The 17,537-nt window shown below is 40.2% G+C and overlaps 1 protein-coding gene across 5 annotated transcripts in view; it reads right to left on the bottom strand.

Annotated features, from left to right (window-relative positions):
* rgs3a (regulator of G protein signaling 3a) overlaps positions 1–17,537 on the bottom strand; it is a 121,574-nt gene that overhangs the window by 29,357 nt on the left and 74,680 nt on the right. For 4 of the 5 annotated variants that reach the window (XM_012916698.5, XM_004537996.5, XM_012916699.4 and 1 more), the window contains one exon: positions 2,765–3,757. In XM_012916698.5, coding sequence (XP_012772152.1) covers positions 2,765–3,757 — 993 coding nt within the window. Of the gene's footprint in view, positions 1–2,764; positions 3,758–16,914; positions 17,058–17,537 lie in introns of those variants that run through there. The other variant, XM_012916709.3, reaches the window with a different exon arrangement.

Below are 17,537 nucleotides of genomic sequence, written 5' to 3'. Positions count from 1 at the left end.
ATTTGTTTTCATCAGTGTTCATTTTATACTATCTGCCTGGGGCCATCCTTATGTCAACGCAAGAATGTAAGCATCACACACATTCAGTAAACACACTGAAATAGTTTCCCCACCCAACATCTGTAAAGAGAGGCGATATTTATTCAAAATCCAAACAAACATTTAAGCCCCGTAAACAGATTTTTTCTTTCTTTCTTTGGGTTGCTTGGGTTAGATCCTCACATGTCAGCGACATCTGCGAGGGGGTGGGTGTCTGTGCAGCGAGAGGAGAGTCAATGTAATGACCTCACTGGAAATACAATTTATTGGTTTTAGCTCCTTCTGTAAAAACTATTGTAAAAAAAAAAAGAATAATTTGATCATCTCTGGTTTCCATTTGTTTTGGTTGTTTACATAGAACAATTTTAGCTTTTTTAAATTAAACTTTAAAAAAACTAATTAAAAATATTGTTTACCACAATCATGGTAAAAAAAAATAAATAAAATTATTTTACATAGATGACTAACAATTATTTGAAATCAAATTTGACTTTCTGTCTCATAAAGTATTTTGTTCGTGCGGTGACATAAAACAAGCACCAAGCACCTTGAAAGAGCGCTACTACTGGCTACTTGGTTAAGACACAAATTTAAGTATTACTGGTTTAAACTTTTTAAAATGTTTATTGCTATAATTTTGCTTTCTGTTGTCTTTGATTGAAATGCCTTATAAAGTTTATGTAATACCATAAAATACCACAGGAACTACTGGAATGTGAAAAGACACCAAAGAACTTTTACATTTATAAACAGTTGAGCTAGATCAGGTTCATTGCATGGATAAAACATGAACAGTTGAAAAGTCGAGAGGCAAAAATGCGAGGATTAAAAAGAAACAGACAAAAGTATATTCAAATTTTTCACCGGTCCGGTCCTTGCTTACCGTTTCACTGAAGCAGTAAGCAAGAAAAATCTCACAGTCAAACAAACTGACATTATTTTTCTTGACCTGCTCTCTGTCCGTCCCTGGCTCTCTTTGCACTGATGATAGGCCACTAAAAACATCAAGTGAGAAGAAAAGGTGCAGAACGGAAAGAAAGACAGGAGGACGCCTGGTGCTTGTTAAAGGCCAGACACGTCTGTCACACTTTCTAACGCGCACACACCAACCTGCAGCGCACTGAGTTGTGTGCAAAGTATCTTATAGTGTATGATAACTGATGTGGCACGTCAAATATTCAAATAGTAATAAAACAATGTAATCAGTGAAGCTAAGGTTTCACTGCAAGTTTAAAACAAACACGATCAGACAACATTGTATACACTGTTTCTGTTTGTTTCTTTGTTTTACCTCCAAAAACAATGTCAAGGTTAATGATTCTAAATTAATTAAAGTCCCCACCACGTGTGGCTAAATGGTTCTGATAAGTGGTTCTGATTTCATCCTACTGTAACAGCATAACACTGCAAACCAAATAGAGATAGCTTTAACTAAAACACACACACACACACACACACACACACACACACACACACACACACACACACACACACACACTGCGCCTGAAGATGTCATTTTAAATAATGGAAACAAAAGCCTCAAAGGAACTGTATCCATGACGGCAAGAGGTAGTAAAATTACCCTTGAATCTGCCAAGACCAATAGGCTGCAGCTCCGTCTGCTGCATTCCTTCCCTGCGCAGTGTACACACCTTGCCATTTAAGGCTGCCGAGTGTGCTGACAGATTTGTGGAGGGAGAGGCAGATAAAGAGGAGAAGTATTTTTGATAAAGCAAGCACTTAATCAGCTCTGTTAGAGCCTACTGAGTTCTGCTATCACTGACTTATTTTCCTTCCATTTAATACATTTTTCTGATCCTTCTTTTCTTTCTTTCTCATTTTTTCCAAACTATTTCTTCTGAAACATGTGTACAGGTGTGCAGACCAGCACTATAAATAGTTTTGGAAGAAACGGTGGCACAGATGATTAATCGTCCGTGTGCACCGTCAGTGTGATAATTCTAAGGACAAATAAAAAACCTATTACTTCATAGTGAACAGGAACATGAGACAGAATAATTTCTCAGTTAGCACTACTCAACACTGGCATGAGCAAAGTGAGAAAAAGCACAACTGTTTCTGTTACTGAGTGTGAGCTGCATAAGGCAAGACAATACGATGCATGCTACCCTCTGCTGGACAAGTGAAACAACATTTACCGGCACTTAATCTCAAACTGCAGAAATCCTTCTCAAATAGGAGCCCATAAATTATTTCATTATTGCACTATTCTATTTTTGTTTGTTACCTTTACAATTTTCTACAATTCTTGACTCTTAAAACTTACACAGATTGGTATGAGATGTGGGAAACACACTGCTATTATAGATAATGCTATAATTTCACAGTATTCTTGGATCTTTTACAGATTTTTACATAACAACATTAGAGAGCCAATGAGACAGTCATTTGAAATTTATGAAAATTTAACAATCAGCATTAAAGTGTTTTGTATGTAAATGTGAGCAATCTGTGAATAATTATAAGTGTTAATTACAAGCTGATGTAATTATAACATCAGGTAGAGCATGCATTTGCTCTGCTTTACCACTTGATGTCACCCTTTTCACTAAAACCACTGGAAAGTAACTGGGCTATTCAGGAGGAGTAGCTGAAACACCACTGGTCAATATCGCAGTGCTTGTTTGTGTGTGTTTCTTGTTGCTTGTACTTCGTGACCTGTTCTCTCTGTGCCTCACTGGTATTTCACAGTGACGTTGCTTACCTTCCTCCCAGAAAATAGCATACACAGCTGATGCATGGAGCCTCCATTCTTGGTCAGCTCTTTCTTCAAGGTTTTAGGTGACGGGAGTGTCCAGCCGCCCTTGTGGGATCCCCCTCCAGTTTCTAGGCAGTTGATGGCGTTGTCAGAAGTGAAGCAAGGTGTGCGGGGGTCCTGCAGGAGGCTGCCCTCGCTGTGTGTGCGCCTGCGGAGGGAATTTTGCACACTCAGCCCCCCTCCTCCGTGTTTCTCACACGTGGCACCCTCTACCATGCTTCGGCGCTTGCTGTCACTGCGTTGCAGGTAGGCATCGTCGCTGTCGTCTTCATCATCTTCTTCTTCAGACTCCTCGTCTTCATCTTCATCGTACTCTTCTTCGTCAGTGTTGGGTGAAGAAAGGGCATCGGCGCTAAAGGAGCGGTCAAGGCGGAGCTCCGGGATAACAAACGAAGATGAGGAGGAGGAAGGGGGAGCGTTGGTGTCAGGCGGCTCTGAGACATTGTCCTCATCTGTGTTTGACACCACCAGGTTTAAGTTCACCTCCTCCTCGTTCCTCTCTCCTTCCTCGTCTCCTTCATCTTCTTTCTCGCAGCCTTCGCTCCCAACACTCTTTCTGCCGGCCTCCTCTTCCTCTTCATCCTCCTCTTCCTCTGGCTTGTTCTCCTCATCCTTCCTGTCCTTCCAGAGTTCCATCTCATGCCCCTCTATGCTCTTGGAATCCTCACCCTCAGTGGAAGGCGGTGGTGTTGGAGGTACCTTAAGTCCCTCGTCAGATCCCACCAGACTTCTAAGGGGCATGTAGACCTCATCCAGAGGGGTGAGTGGCTCTGAGGGGTGAGGACTACCCAGCGTTGGGGGCTCAGAGGGACTGGAGGGATACAGGCTGCTTTCCTCCCCTTCTGAGCTACGTGTCGGCAGATGGAGGCATACACCTCCTCGATCTCCTCCTACTCCACCCAGTTCACATGAAGGGGCATCCACCTTAGGCTCCAACATCTGGAAAGAGAGGAAAAGACAAAAAGAAAGACACAGAGAATGAATAGTCAGCCTCAGGCTGTTTGGATAAACCCACTTAACACTTTCATTCAGTTTGGTTTGAAATACTCCTATAATGATGTTGAGTTATACTGGCAGGACGAGACAAGACAAAACAGTGTCTTTTGGGATGATCACAGTGCCATTTAAAGCAATAATGCTCCTGCAAATTCTTGCATAGAGACTATCATGACCTGGCTGCGCCACCTGGAGGAGACGGAGGAACGCATCCCACATCTGGAATGCTTACAACCATGTCATGAGAGAGAGCACACCGTGGACCAAGGTAAAGCAAAGGAAATCTCAGATACTCCTCTGGGGCTTCCAAGGTATGAAAAGAGACATACAAAACAACTTCACTGGTAATTTTTGTCCCCAACATTGCATCAAATGATAAAATGCCAGACACTATACTGTAATATTAGTGCAAGTGAGTTCATATTGTGATATACTACTATTCAGTTCACCAGTGCTGCTGGCTGCTGCACTACACTCGCGCTTGCTGCAGTGAATCAGTCAAATTAAACTGGTACTGTGCCCTCGAGGCAGTGGAATAGAAAACAAACCAAACCTCTTGCAGAAACTAATGAGATTACTCCTACATTAAAAAACAAACAAACAGCCACCCATCTTTTCATCCATCTATCTCCCCTGCGATGTTTCAAAACATTTGAAAGTATAGCTGTAGTCCACATGACCACTGCCGTCACCCATTTCCCAAGGCCTAACATAATAACCCTGTCACACACTAATGTGAATGTGTGTGTAACAGCACAATGCTTGTCCTCCTCCCATGCACTTGGCAATCCATCCCTTTTAACATCCTTCCAAAATCATTTTTGAGTTGGCCCACATCATTCATGCCCGCATATTTTAATTTGCATTTTATAAAAAGGTCACAGAGTAGTCGGTGATGCTGAACATATCAGTCTGAGTATAGGAAACATTTACAAAGTTGAAACTTTTTAGTGGGATGTGTTGATGCTGCATTTTATTTCTGTTTTCTGTTCTTCTTATCAGGAACACCTAACATGTGTTAGGTGTTCACCACTAAATATGGTTCAGAGACACCTTCCTGAAACCAGAAGACTTTATACAGAGGGGCCCTTGACCCAAGATAGAATAATTTACCATAGGACAATGACAGTGGTCCAAGAAAAAGTACCAAAAATAAAATCTACCTGTTAAATCCCAGATCTCCAAGTTTACAGAATCACTTTTAACTTGTTTAAGTCTCCATCAAGTCTTGTGAAGGGCCTCATTGTACTGGCCAAGTTAAACTATGATGACAAGCTGCAGTCACAAGATGCAGTGCTCTAACTGGAGATAATATTGCCTCCTCTCAGGCAGTTCTCATGATATTTCACAAGACGTTTGTGTACTTACACAGCTCAAATTAGTTTCTGCGGAAACAATTGGCCTGGTTGTATTTTTGTCTAAACTTTTGGCCCATATTTACAGAAAAAGGTGCTCTTTCATTCAGCACCAAACATAAACAAAATCCCAAAATGTTTTAACATTAACGGCTTCCATTGCTGCCCTTGTGCAGAAGATAAGATAAGAATATGGATACTAAGTACATAAATCAGCCATTATTGTTTTTTGTTTCTTAGTGGATGATGTGCCTGGCCTCTACAGTTATTTTAAAAAGAAAATAACCGCTCTTTTAATTTTAGCGTTTTTACATATCATGACATAATAAAAAATAATCTGAATATGAAACAAAAACTAATACAAAATACGCAGAAGCAGTGTTGAAAATTAAAGAGAGTCTTACTGCTTCTTTGGGAATTAACAGGGTAATTAGCAGCCAGGTGCTGTTAATCAAATGCACTTGATTAATTGATCATCAGCAAGTGCACTGCAAGCGCTTCAGTAAAGGCTGATGCTTTGGCACTTTGCCTATTTGAAGCATTCAGGCGTGTATTAACACAACGATTTATAGAGAAGGAACTATTGCTAATCATCAATCTGGGAAGGGTTATATGATCATTTCCAAGCAATTTGAAGTTCATAATAAGTAGAAATCATTCGAGACAGTAGCCATTATTCCCAAGACATCTCAGGAAATTCACCCCAAGGTCAGATTACACTGCTCGGAGAAATTGAAGAAAAAAAAGAGCTACATCTCAGACTCTACAGCCCCCAGTTAGCATGGTAAATGTCAAACTCCATGACAGCATGATTAGAAAAAGACTGAACAAGTATCGCCTGTTTGGAACGGCTGCTAAGAGAAAGCACCTTCCCTCTAAAAAGAAAGTCGTGACACAGCTTAGGTTTGCAAAGATGCATCAAGTAAGCTACAAGACTTCTGGAACAATGTCCTCTGCACATATGAGACCAAAGTGAAGATGTTAGTGTTTAGCGCCCTCCAACGCAGCATATCAATGACAACACCTCATACCACCTGGGTATGAAACTTGGCTTTGTTTTGCAGCCACGGGATCTGGGCACCTTGCAGTCAGTGAGTTGAGCATAAACTACTCTGTATACCAAAGTGTGTTATGTGTGTGAAGCAATGAGGCTCAAATTGGGTCATGCAACAGGTCAATGATCCAGAGCACACTAGCCGAAAAAGAATGAATGAAAAGGAAAAGAATCAATGATCCAATCAAAATCCAGACCTCAACCTTATTGAAATGTTGTGGTAGGACTGAAGAGAGCTAAGAGAGCTGTGTGTAAATGAATACCTGTAAACATTCAATGAACTGAAGCGACGCTGTAAAGAAGGGCGGGCCAAAATCCTTTCAGAACAATGTGAAAGAATCATGAAATTACATGAAAACAATTACTTCAAGTTACTGGTGCTAAAGGCGATTCAAAACATACTGAATCACAGGACTTATTTAATTTCTCACACATGGCTTCTGCATTTTGGCTTCGTGTCTGCTGAATAAATATTGACACTGTATAATAAATCATGTTTTGTAGTTCCCTGAAGGTTGTATACACCCAAGTTTAGACCTACTAAAGATGATTTATGTCCTGATATGTAAAACCTTAAAACTGAAAGACTGTACTTTTTTGAGCATGCAACAATTAATGCTACTCTTTATACATTTTGACTTGTTCACCTTCCATTTCTAAATGGTCCACTGTAGCCTAGAGATAAAATCAAGACCCCATTACCTCCAATATAAGCTCTGGTGAGATAGAGGGTATATAGGAGGTATTTTTAGAATGAAATGCACTTTCATAAAAGCCAAAGAGGAAACTGGAAGTAAAGCTTATCACTTTATCCTTTCTTCTCCTTACTTTGCCTCTGTTCATTTATTCTTCATGTTGTGCAAGTCATAGCAGTGAGTCACTGACAGTAATGGATGACTTTTAATCATGTTACAAGGCTTGTCACAGGATAAACATGATGATTTCAAAGGAATCTAAGATGTTTGGGGATATATATAATTTTTTTCCTTCTGTGTTTCTTCACATATTTAGATCTGAGATTTATATGGAGTCTATTTTTGCACCTTGCCTACCCCATCTCTCTCTGTCTTATGCACACGAATCCCTGGCCATTGAAGATATGGCTAGAGACACAATGGAGCCACCTGTCCTGTCAGATACACTTGTTCCTTCTCACATTCTCCACAGCGAGCACACACATACACGCACAAAAATCATTAACCCCTTTTAAGCAACATGTCCTCGTGTCTTAAGCCGAAGACCAAGAACAAACATATCAATAAATTTTGAGATACCTTCCAAATATGACATTGACTTCACTGCAGACTTTTTAACATTGTCTGTTCCCTGAATCTGCCTTGAAAGATGAATGAAACACGCAGGCTAATGGGCCATGAGACATCTGCGGCGTGCAAGCCCTTTGTGTCTATGTTTGCGTCTGTGTGCGGTGTGTGCATATAGCGCATGTACACGTGTTCCAAAAGTGTTTCACAGTCATCAATGTTTCAACAGAATATAATCTCCACCATTGCTTCATTAAGGAAGGAAACAAAACCAGCCCTAAAAGGCAGAGAGAGTGAGATGCAGGGTGGGAGAGTGAATAGATGGAGGAGACAAAGTGGATAACAGAAACAGAAGGAGGAAAGGAGGAGGGGAGTCAGTGAATGGCAACAGCACAGAAAAGAGATAAGTGAGTGAAAAAGGGCTGAGGAGAGGAGTCTGAATCTTACATCTTATCTTTGTATGAAGCTTATAGTTGAGGCTAAATCACACGACCCTGTACCATCCCTTGGTTATGTTGAGATAGGCTCAGACTGCTTCATATGATGCTCTGTGATGCACTGAGCATTTTGTTTCCACACACCTCTTCTCAATCCCCATGTGTTTCTTTTCTCTCCCTTATTCCCAATTTATGCTTCAGTGGAAAATGTATGCTGTATCTTATGACGTCACCTGACATGCACCTCCCGAAAAATGTAACTACACGTTGGGGAGAATCAGCCCACATCTACTGTGATTGGCCTGTTCATTGCATCCTATAACATCCTGCAGCACTGAATTTATCCATGAGATGATAACAATCATTGCCTCAGTATAAAGAACAATAATCACAGCGTCAATATAAGGACTCACAAATGTCAGCAGATTCCTGGAGGAAATTTGCTGAAACTCCCGAAATGGATGTGAGCGAATGTACAAAGTAGAGAAAAAAACCTGAGGCAAACATATATCAGGAAAAAAAAAACGAAAAGCGAGGAGCCAGGACGAATAAAAAGGTCCCAGCAGTTTTTAAAAAAAAAAAAATCGTCTGGCACGACGTCACAGTAATTAACAAATAAGCATAAATGTGGGCAATGACATCAACTACTTACGTAGGTTACGTACAAAGGTTCCCCACAGGAATCTAAATCAGGCATAAGTCTGTGTTTTGTCCTGTTTCCCTACGGTCACTCCCCTCATCCCCCAGCAGCAGCAGCATTTGGCTGCCCCTCCCTGTTCCTGGTTCTGCTGGTGGTGTCTTCATGTTAAAAGGAAGTGGTTTTTCCTTCCCCTCACTGCAAAGTTCCTGCTGTGATTGTTGGCGTCTTCTCCCAGGTAGGGTCTGCAGGTTCTTTACCTTACAGTAAGGGTCCTTGAGGCGACTGTTATGATTTGTTGCTATATAAATAAGCCTGAATTGAATTGAACTGGATCTCATAAATCTCACTGGTGTCATGTGTATGGCCCTTCAAAGTAACGATTCATTCTGAAGAGAAATGGCATATTCAAATGAGTCGCCAACAGCAATACTGATCTGAATTTGTAAACAGCAAAAATCTGAACTTAGAAAAAATATGATTTAATGCTTTGATAACCAGACGAAGCCAGCAGGTGTTTTCATTCATTAATGAATAAAAAAAGAAATTTTACATGTTTTATACATTTTTTTCCTGCGTCTAAAATTAACAATGTAAAAATTTAATAAAACTAAATAAATAATTGACAGTCCCAACAGCTGATGAATGGATCTGAACACACTTTGAAGCAGACATCAACAGGTTTATATCTCTATTATTATTAAGACGAACTTTCAATTTATTTTCTAATTTGTCATTTGACCAGATAACTTCAAAATGAATGGCATTCCCATTAGAGCTAACTGTACTTGCTCGTCGCTTTTTTCCGCTGACAGAAAAGACAAACGTTGTTTAAACTGTTCAGCGTGATGACCACAACCGTGCTAATGGCTAAATGTCCAGGCAAATGAAAAACAGCATATCACCATCTCTAATTATTCACATATTTGTTCCACCAATCATGCATGATTGGTGGAACAAATATGCATTTTTATGCAAATATGTGAAAGAATATGCATTTTTTCAATTGGTTTACACCTCCTCCACAGAGTTAAACATCAAACTCAAGCACAGAGTTTGGGTTTCTCTAGAGCAGGGGTCTCCAACTCCAGTCCTCGGGAGCTACTGTCCTGCAGCTTTTAGATGCATCCTTGTTCCAACACACCTCAATCAAATGAATGGCTTGTTAGCAGGCCTTTGCCAAACTTGCTGAAGACGTAATTCAACCATTTGATTCAGCTGCGTTGGAGTAGGGATGCATCTAAAAGTTGCAGGACAGTAGCTCTCGAAGACTGCAGTTGGAGTGAACATTACAGCCTCCAGAGCAGCTAACTGAATTTAAGAACAGGCTTAAGGACTCTACGTGGGCCTTAAGCAAAGAGGGGGGAATGGACCAGCAGATGATGACATTTATAATGTAATATAATTTATAAAGTTTTTACTTCCATTTTCTAAGAATCCATTTTAATTTGGGAAATAGCCCATAATTTTCAGATTAAGAGAAGAAAAAGATATTAATCAATCATCAAATTCAAACTAAAAGAAATTTGGGATAAGGCTAGATTATCCTTAACTATAAAACCAAGCAGTTGAAAACTATAACAAAAAAACGGTATTTGGACTGATCTTCGCAATAGTGAAGACACAACAATTTCAGAGACTCTACTTTACCTGAGTAAATAAAGGCAACTCCCTTTGAATGAAAGAATGCTACCAAAGATATGCTTAACTGCAACCTTTACATTATTGTCTCTTACTGGATTGGTATGATGTGAGATTGATTCATTCATTTTTTTACCATGTTGATGCAGACATACAACATTGCCATACTTGTAATTTTTTGCTGAAATTTGGAAAAGCCTACAGCTACCAATTCTGCCAAATTTCCCCACCTTTACATATTGTGCCATAAATACTTACAGTCAGTACATGGATTGTATGTTCCACCAAACTGTCCAATGATGATCTAAATGTTGTGCTTTACAAAACTCTATCTGTGATCCACACCATCAGCTGAGTCTAACGCTGCAGACCAGGTGGGACAGTATGAACCAGGTGAGAGCAGTGAATACCGTGGTTCTATATTCACATTTCCATGATGGCAAATATGATCAGAGTAAATATTCTTGTGCTGATGGTCTGCATGTCTTGAGGTCATTATGTTCTCATACAGATACTACAGAAAACTGCACGCAATCGTGAATGGTCACCCGCAAACAATTATGTGACCTCTGTCCTACAGTTACCATAACAACAGGAGACCTATCCCAGGGGAGCAGCTGTGCTGTGCATTTTCCAAAAGCTTCCCCAAACCCCTCCCGCTTATCAATTACAAAGTGCCATCTTTCATCTTCATCGCTTTCCTTCCTTTTCCCCCTTTCCTTTAATTTCCTGTCTCCTGTTTATTTCTAAGTAAGGCATTACATTAAAGAGCATCACTTCACTCCACTTAGTGTGATACTGGTGGCTAATGGTCTAAAGTGTCCAACATCACACTTGCCAAATCCAACTGCAGCCTCAATAAATCCAGCTAATCTCAATTAGCACTGCTGTTGGACATGTTTTGTACCATCCAATAACAGAACGTGACTTCTCCTCTCTTGCCTTCGTCTTTGCCACTCCCTCCATCTCTGTTAACTTATTCATACATACTCACTGCTGGATCACTATAACAGCAATTTGGGTGGCTGTCTAAGTGATGCAAGCCCACCCAACAAGCCTGCATGATGCTATTTATCTCTATTCAAAAGTCTCCTTTATTCACTGGCTTATCTGATATTGATTTCTTCAAAGGATGTGTAAGGTCTGAGGAGTCAAGAGAAGACATCCTGTTTATAGCCCGGAGGGAACACATCAAATGAATACGGTGATAACAGAGAATAACAACAAAGTTAACCTTATTCCAAACTGACTCGAAGCATCATCCTCGTCCAACTCTTTATTAAATCTGCATGGTGATCACGTTGAGACAACTACTCAGGCACAAGCTTGTGACTGAGCGCCACCTTTGTCCTCACTGATGACGATAATGACTTGTTTTTGAATTACAGTTTTGTAACTCATGACTACTTTCTTAATCAGGAATTCATAAGCATAATCGTGGTCTCATTGCATCACTCGTTAAAGGGAAATCAGCTCCGGGGTATTGACGTGTACTCTTGAGCAAGGAGTTCATTTGAAAGGTTAAACCTCACACAAAGGGCATCCCCAGGTCTTACCTTTGTCCACAGATTCAAACCAAATGCTCCCCACTTGTAAACACACTTGTGCTTGTGTGAGAACCAACCACAGCTCTTGAATTAACATTTGTTTGACTTGCATTTTTGGTATTTCCTGTTTTATTTAGAACACAGCCTTGCTTTTTATTGAGAATCTTTATATTCCTGCCCATTTGTGCTGCACCTATATTTAACTGTATTCACCTAAAAGCTGTGTGTTACCATCTTCCTCTCTCAGATCATCTTTTTCTTATGTGTCAAGCATTAAGCACTCTTCCTTGTGTAAGACGTCCCATATGTCCAGTCCTATTTAGTCTCCCTTTTTAGTTTGTTTGTCTCAACAGACAACAGACTGACACATTGTTTACTGAATATAAAATTCCACAACTGAAAAACTGAGCTTGTGAGTCTTTGCTTGGTCTCCAGAATGCTACCAAGTCCTCTTTCTGTAGCCTGTACTGTAGTTCTTTCCAATTCTTTTCCATATGGGGCGATTGCAAACCTCCTCGGGGATGTGATGCCATTAAAGCTTGCTCTCTCGCTCTCAAGAGTGATAGCAAACTTGTTTTTCTACCGTACTTGTAAACCACATTACTTTCCACTAAATTTAGCCGTATACACACACACACAGCCCAAACTGTTTACTTGCATGAAGTGAAAACATTTGCTCAAACCACGTCACAGGTTGTTGCATAAAAACACAAGTAAATCATAGCATGAGTCGAGACTTTTACAAGACTTATATGTACATTAATTATTAAGACTGTTTTTTCAATGTCTTTTCTATGTATGTCATCACAGCTCATACCTTACAAGAGACATGTCTCTGTCTCTATGTGTGAGAAGCTCATTCTCCATACAATTGGATAGCTATATTATGTTTGCTGCTGATCGGATGTTTGTGTCCATGTCTGCGCCAACCGAACGTATATTAAGCAAGCTTTGACATGCATTGTCCAGGACAAGCTGCGGTCGAAAGATTTAAGAGCCATTATTGGATCATGTAATATGAATACCTCACTGAGGGGACCTAACCATATAGATGATCAATCTCTGAATGGCCTCATTACATGCACCACAATGCTCTGCCCTCTTTTGCTCTCGATTTCACTGAGAGAAGACAGATGAGACAGTAATAGTCGTTTGTCTGTCAGAGCCCTCTGCTGTAGTCAGGCCGAAAAGGGGACAGAAAACAGAGAACATACACAAAGGAACATGGAGCAAAGGAGCAAGAGAACCAGAGCCCGATCAATATAGGATTTTTTTGGACCAGTACCAATATGTCAGAGATTAAACATCCAATTTTTTTCAGACACACGAAACCTAACAGATTTCTCTAACATTTTATAAGGTAAAAAAAAAAAATGAAATTTTATTTTATTGTCACAACAAGTTGTGGATTAACTCTGCTCGACTCTACTTGAGTCATCCGATTGTTGCTGTTTGTGGCTTTCCAAACACCTGTTGCTAACAGGAAAACTGCAGAGTGGCATGTGGTGGACAAATTATGCGGCATCAACCCTCACATCATAGCTGAAGAGTGTTTCTTCCGTGTCTTCGCTGCTTTCTTAATTTTCATTTATCAGCGATTGTGAATGCTGATACCAGCAGATTCATATGTAGACCGGCCTTTAAAGGGAACAACTGAAAAGTGTCTGTAGATCAAAGATGTGCCATACAACCTCCAACAAAACACAATACTACTACTACAACACAATAAATATACAAAAAAACTGTTCTTACTAAAGGTAGAATCTGTGTGTTTCACCACTTGAGGCAAAAAAAACACCATCGAGTGTAACCAGGCTATGAAGGAAGAGATGCTAGTAGGTAGAACATCCCAGGTAGAACATATTAAGTGACATTATTGGGCAGCTCCTAAAGTGTTACAAGGCTACCTACTATTACAACTATAGTGCTGCTACTGCTGCCTGCAACCATCAATAAAATGTTCCGAATTTTTATTTCCATATTTCTGCAAGGCTGCAGAAATATTGTGCACATTAACAACACACGAAGGAGGACGGCATAATAAAAGCAATCTCACAGGATTACTTGACAGCCAGTTCAACCTTGGAGATGCAGGTTGTGGGCATGTTTATGTTTAAGAAATGATATTCAGTCATTAGTAGAGATGGAAGTGCTTTAAATATTTTAGCACCAGAACTTATTGTTACAGTGAAATAACATATGGCAAAGGTTTCAACTCATTATTTTTTAAATGACTGCTCTGCTGAAGCATCTGCTGAAGGCATTCAGCACATATTTCGCCACTGCTTTCATGCATTATTTGCAGTTGCAGAGCTAATGTCAAAACAACACTGTCATGATTTTACTGACTTTACATCGTCATTCACCAAATTCATAATTTGTGCATATTTGTGCATGTTCACAATGCATCCTGTGTTAGTTGGAGGTGAACCTGAGTAATCACAGACTGTATATAAATGATGGATACCCACTATAACATCATCTAGTGTTTTGTGAAGCTTTGTCTTTAGTATTTTGTCGTTATGATTTCTGAAAACAAAGATTGAATAGAAGAAGCAAATGACTGAGAAATTCAAAAAGTAGCAAGAAGCGCACACTAGAAATCGACTTTAATAAACAGAACGTGCAGGTCAGGTTACTTTTTGGGGAATTTTGTAGCTACGACGTAGGTACAGCGTAGATTTCTTGATAAACCATAAATCCTCTGTAACACCAAACCCCAACCTTAACTCCCATTGAAACTTATACAATAATTTAACTAACTTTGAAAATAAATAAATAAATAAATAAAAGTTTGAAGTGTTTCTTGTAAATGGTTAAGGCACTACTGCATTGCCTTGATTTGTCAGATCCAGAATCTACAGCTATCGTTAAAATACAGTCTTTGAGTCCAATGTGACAGGTCCCAGAATATGAAATCAGCAGTACACTGTGGCTGACGTGTGGTTTAAATATTCATACAAAGAACAGGTTTCTTTTAGAAATATTACAGTTTGCATTATTTCTGTGACTTCCACTTTCGTTTTGTTTGTTTTATTTTTCTTTTATTTATTTCTTATACATTGTTATTCTCCTTTTATTTGCTTTGACGGTGCCTGTGATATAAAGAAAAAGCAAAACAGTGTCAGCAGAGAACATGAACAAAACCTCTGAGGAGGGATAATTTCTTGGGTGTGAAAACTGAATGAATACAGTATTTCACCAACTTGGAAGCGGATAACAAAACCCAGCCCTATTACCCTCCAATCGAGTTAACTTAAAAATAGCACCGCACATAGCCGCTCCTGCACAACCTTTAGAAGAATCACACAAACCAGCCAGCGGGCAGAAATGTGAGGGTTTTTTAAAATTTTTTTGTAAAGACATTATTGTTAGAATCCAAGGGTTCAGAGAGAAAATGCCATTGACGTAACTTGCCCCATGACGCCAGGCAGCTGAAGACAATGTGACCAGTGAGAAAGACTGGAAAGGGCCTCGGCAGAAAGAAAGGCCAGAGATGTTTATGTCAGTGTGTGTGTGTATGCACAATTACTCATGCTGTAGGGACATAAATTAGTTTAAACAGTCACATTGTATGGCGCTGCCTCCCGTTTGGGGACAAAAACCAAGTGCCCAAAGAGTAAATCATTAAATATGACTAGACCTAAGTGCGAAGAAAGGCACGGTTTTGGTTTGGGTGAAAGTTACAGTTAAATTAAGCTAGCATTCCTTTAGAAAAGCTCATCCACAATTATGTATCAATTTCTATCAGTATCAAAGGATCCAGGCTTAAATCTAGTTAAATAAAGTTCAGCACAAGCGAGATTGTTTGTTCAGATTTCATATTCACTTAACCTAGTTCCACTCTATATTTGCCCCCTGGGTGTGACCGTAGGTGTATATGGTTGTGTGAAGGATTTACACGCATGTGTGCATAAATTTGGGGTTTGTCTTTCAGTTTCCTGCTCGCCTGTGTGACAAAATGTTGCAATGCATGTTCCCAGGTTATAACAACCATCTCATTTGTTCAAGCTGGGAGTGTAAGACCAGCTGATAAATCACATTCATCGTTTGTGTGTCTGTGTGTGTCTGCATGTGTACGCAGCGGAGGGATGCACCACTGACACTGTCTACTATTGATCAAAGACAAAGGAGAAATTGAGGACTGGTGGAGAGATTTTCTTCTCCTGGTGCTTAAAACTTTTAGATTCAAAGCCTTAACACCACTGTAATGAAATCAATCATATCCCTGTTTATCAACAGGCACCAACAAAACCACACACCCACCATCTAATACTCTCTCTGTCTTTTTTTTTCCTCTAAGAAGAGTATAACCCCTCAATTCTCCTAATGAGGGAAAGAGGAAAGCAATTTTCCCCAGTGTGCTTCCTGTTGTTTTCCCCTGTGGTCCCTCGGTTTGCTCTCTCTCCTCTTGTTGCTATCACTTTCAGCTTTGCTCTAACATGATTTAGAGTATGTCTCCTTAATGGCCATCTTCCTAGCCTTCTTTTCTCTGTATCCCTCTGTTTCTCACCCTTCCACTCCCCAGCCATGTGACAGGTTAAAATATGTCACTGGCACATAACCGAAGCCAAAATCACTCACATTAAAGCACCAAATAGGGGACGTAAACAGGGTGTTACTCGTAAAACAGAGCCCACAACTCTTGCTTATTTAGGATGAGATGATATTTCAGAGACAATAATATTTAAGGGAGCTATTAAAGCTGCCAAAGGAAAGGAGGATAAATGGATGCAGTGACAGTAGGGACAAATAACGCACAAGCATTAAAACAAAGAAGGAAGCAGGGAAAGAAAACGAAAACCTCAGCAAATCAAAGGTGGAGGTAAAAGTTAAGTGAATCAAAACAGCACACAGCAGTGGCAAACTCTCTTCATATATGCCTGTCATAAAGATGCCCGATGTGATGAATAGGCCTTTATTACTTTTACTATCTTTCCTCACATCTTTTCGTCTAGTTTCTTTTATATGACCAAACGCCTCCCAGCAGTGCTAACATCTCAGCTTTTCAAACACTGCATGAATACTCTCAAATCTCTTTTTGTCCCTCTGGAGCAAAAGAAAAGACCCATAAAATCCATTTGCATGAAACCACTCTGCTGATTGCTCAGAAAAGATGTACTCCTCATATGGAAAATAAAGTAACAGTGCGAGATATAAACCCTACCTGGCAAGAGGAAGCAGTTCCAGGTTATAATCCACTAAAGGCAGATGTAGGCACTCCACACATCCCCATTAAAGTGGCCTACTTCCTCTGTCAAGCTGGTGTGTGAGTGTTTGTGGCTGGCTAGCTGGGCTGGTGTGTGTGATGCTGTCAGTGTGGGCTAGGCCAACTGAACTGTGCAGAGATACAGAAGAAGAGAGAGAGAGAGAGCACGCGCAAGAGAGAGAGAGAGAAAAGAGAGAATGCCCAAGAGGCTAAGAAGGTAGACTCCCGAGCTGCACAAACAAGTGAGAAGGAAACGGGGGAGAGGGAATGAAGGAGAGGGAGGAGACAGCGATAATGAGAAGAGACGAATGAGCAGCGTGAGCTCAGACAGAAACACGCGGTGTGTATGTCCAACAATCACACTAACTCATCTCTACTGTCCTCCATAATTGGACATGTGTGTGACAGACATGAATGTACATATTGTGTCCATTTGTGGCTCCACCACACCCCCCGCCCAAACTCCATTTCTTGGTGAAGCCATTACAGCCAGGTCCCACAGGGTGCACAAAGGACACAATGGACACATAACCACTGTAAACACACACAAGCACAAGCAGCAGAAAACATATCCATCTATC

Source organism: Maylandia zebra, linkage group LG7, assembly GCF_041146795.1.
Source record: "Maylandia zebra isolate NMK-2024a linkage group LG7, Mzebra_GT3a, whole genome shotgun sequence".
NCBI lineage: Eukaryota > Metazoa > Chordata > Actinopteri > Cichliformes > Cichlidae > Maylandia > Maylandia zebra.
The sequence above is the reverse complement of the archived record's forward strand: the minus strand, read 5'-3'. Positions and strand labels throughout refer to the sequence as shown.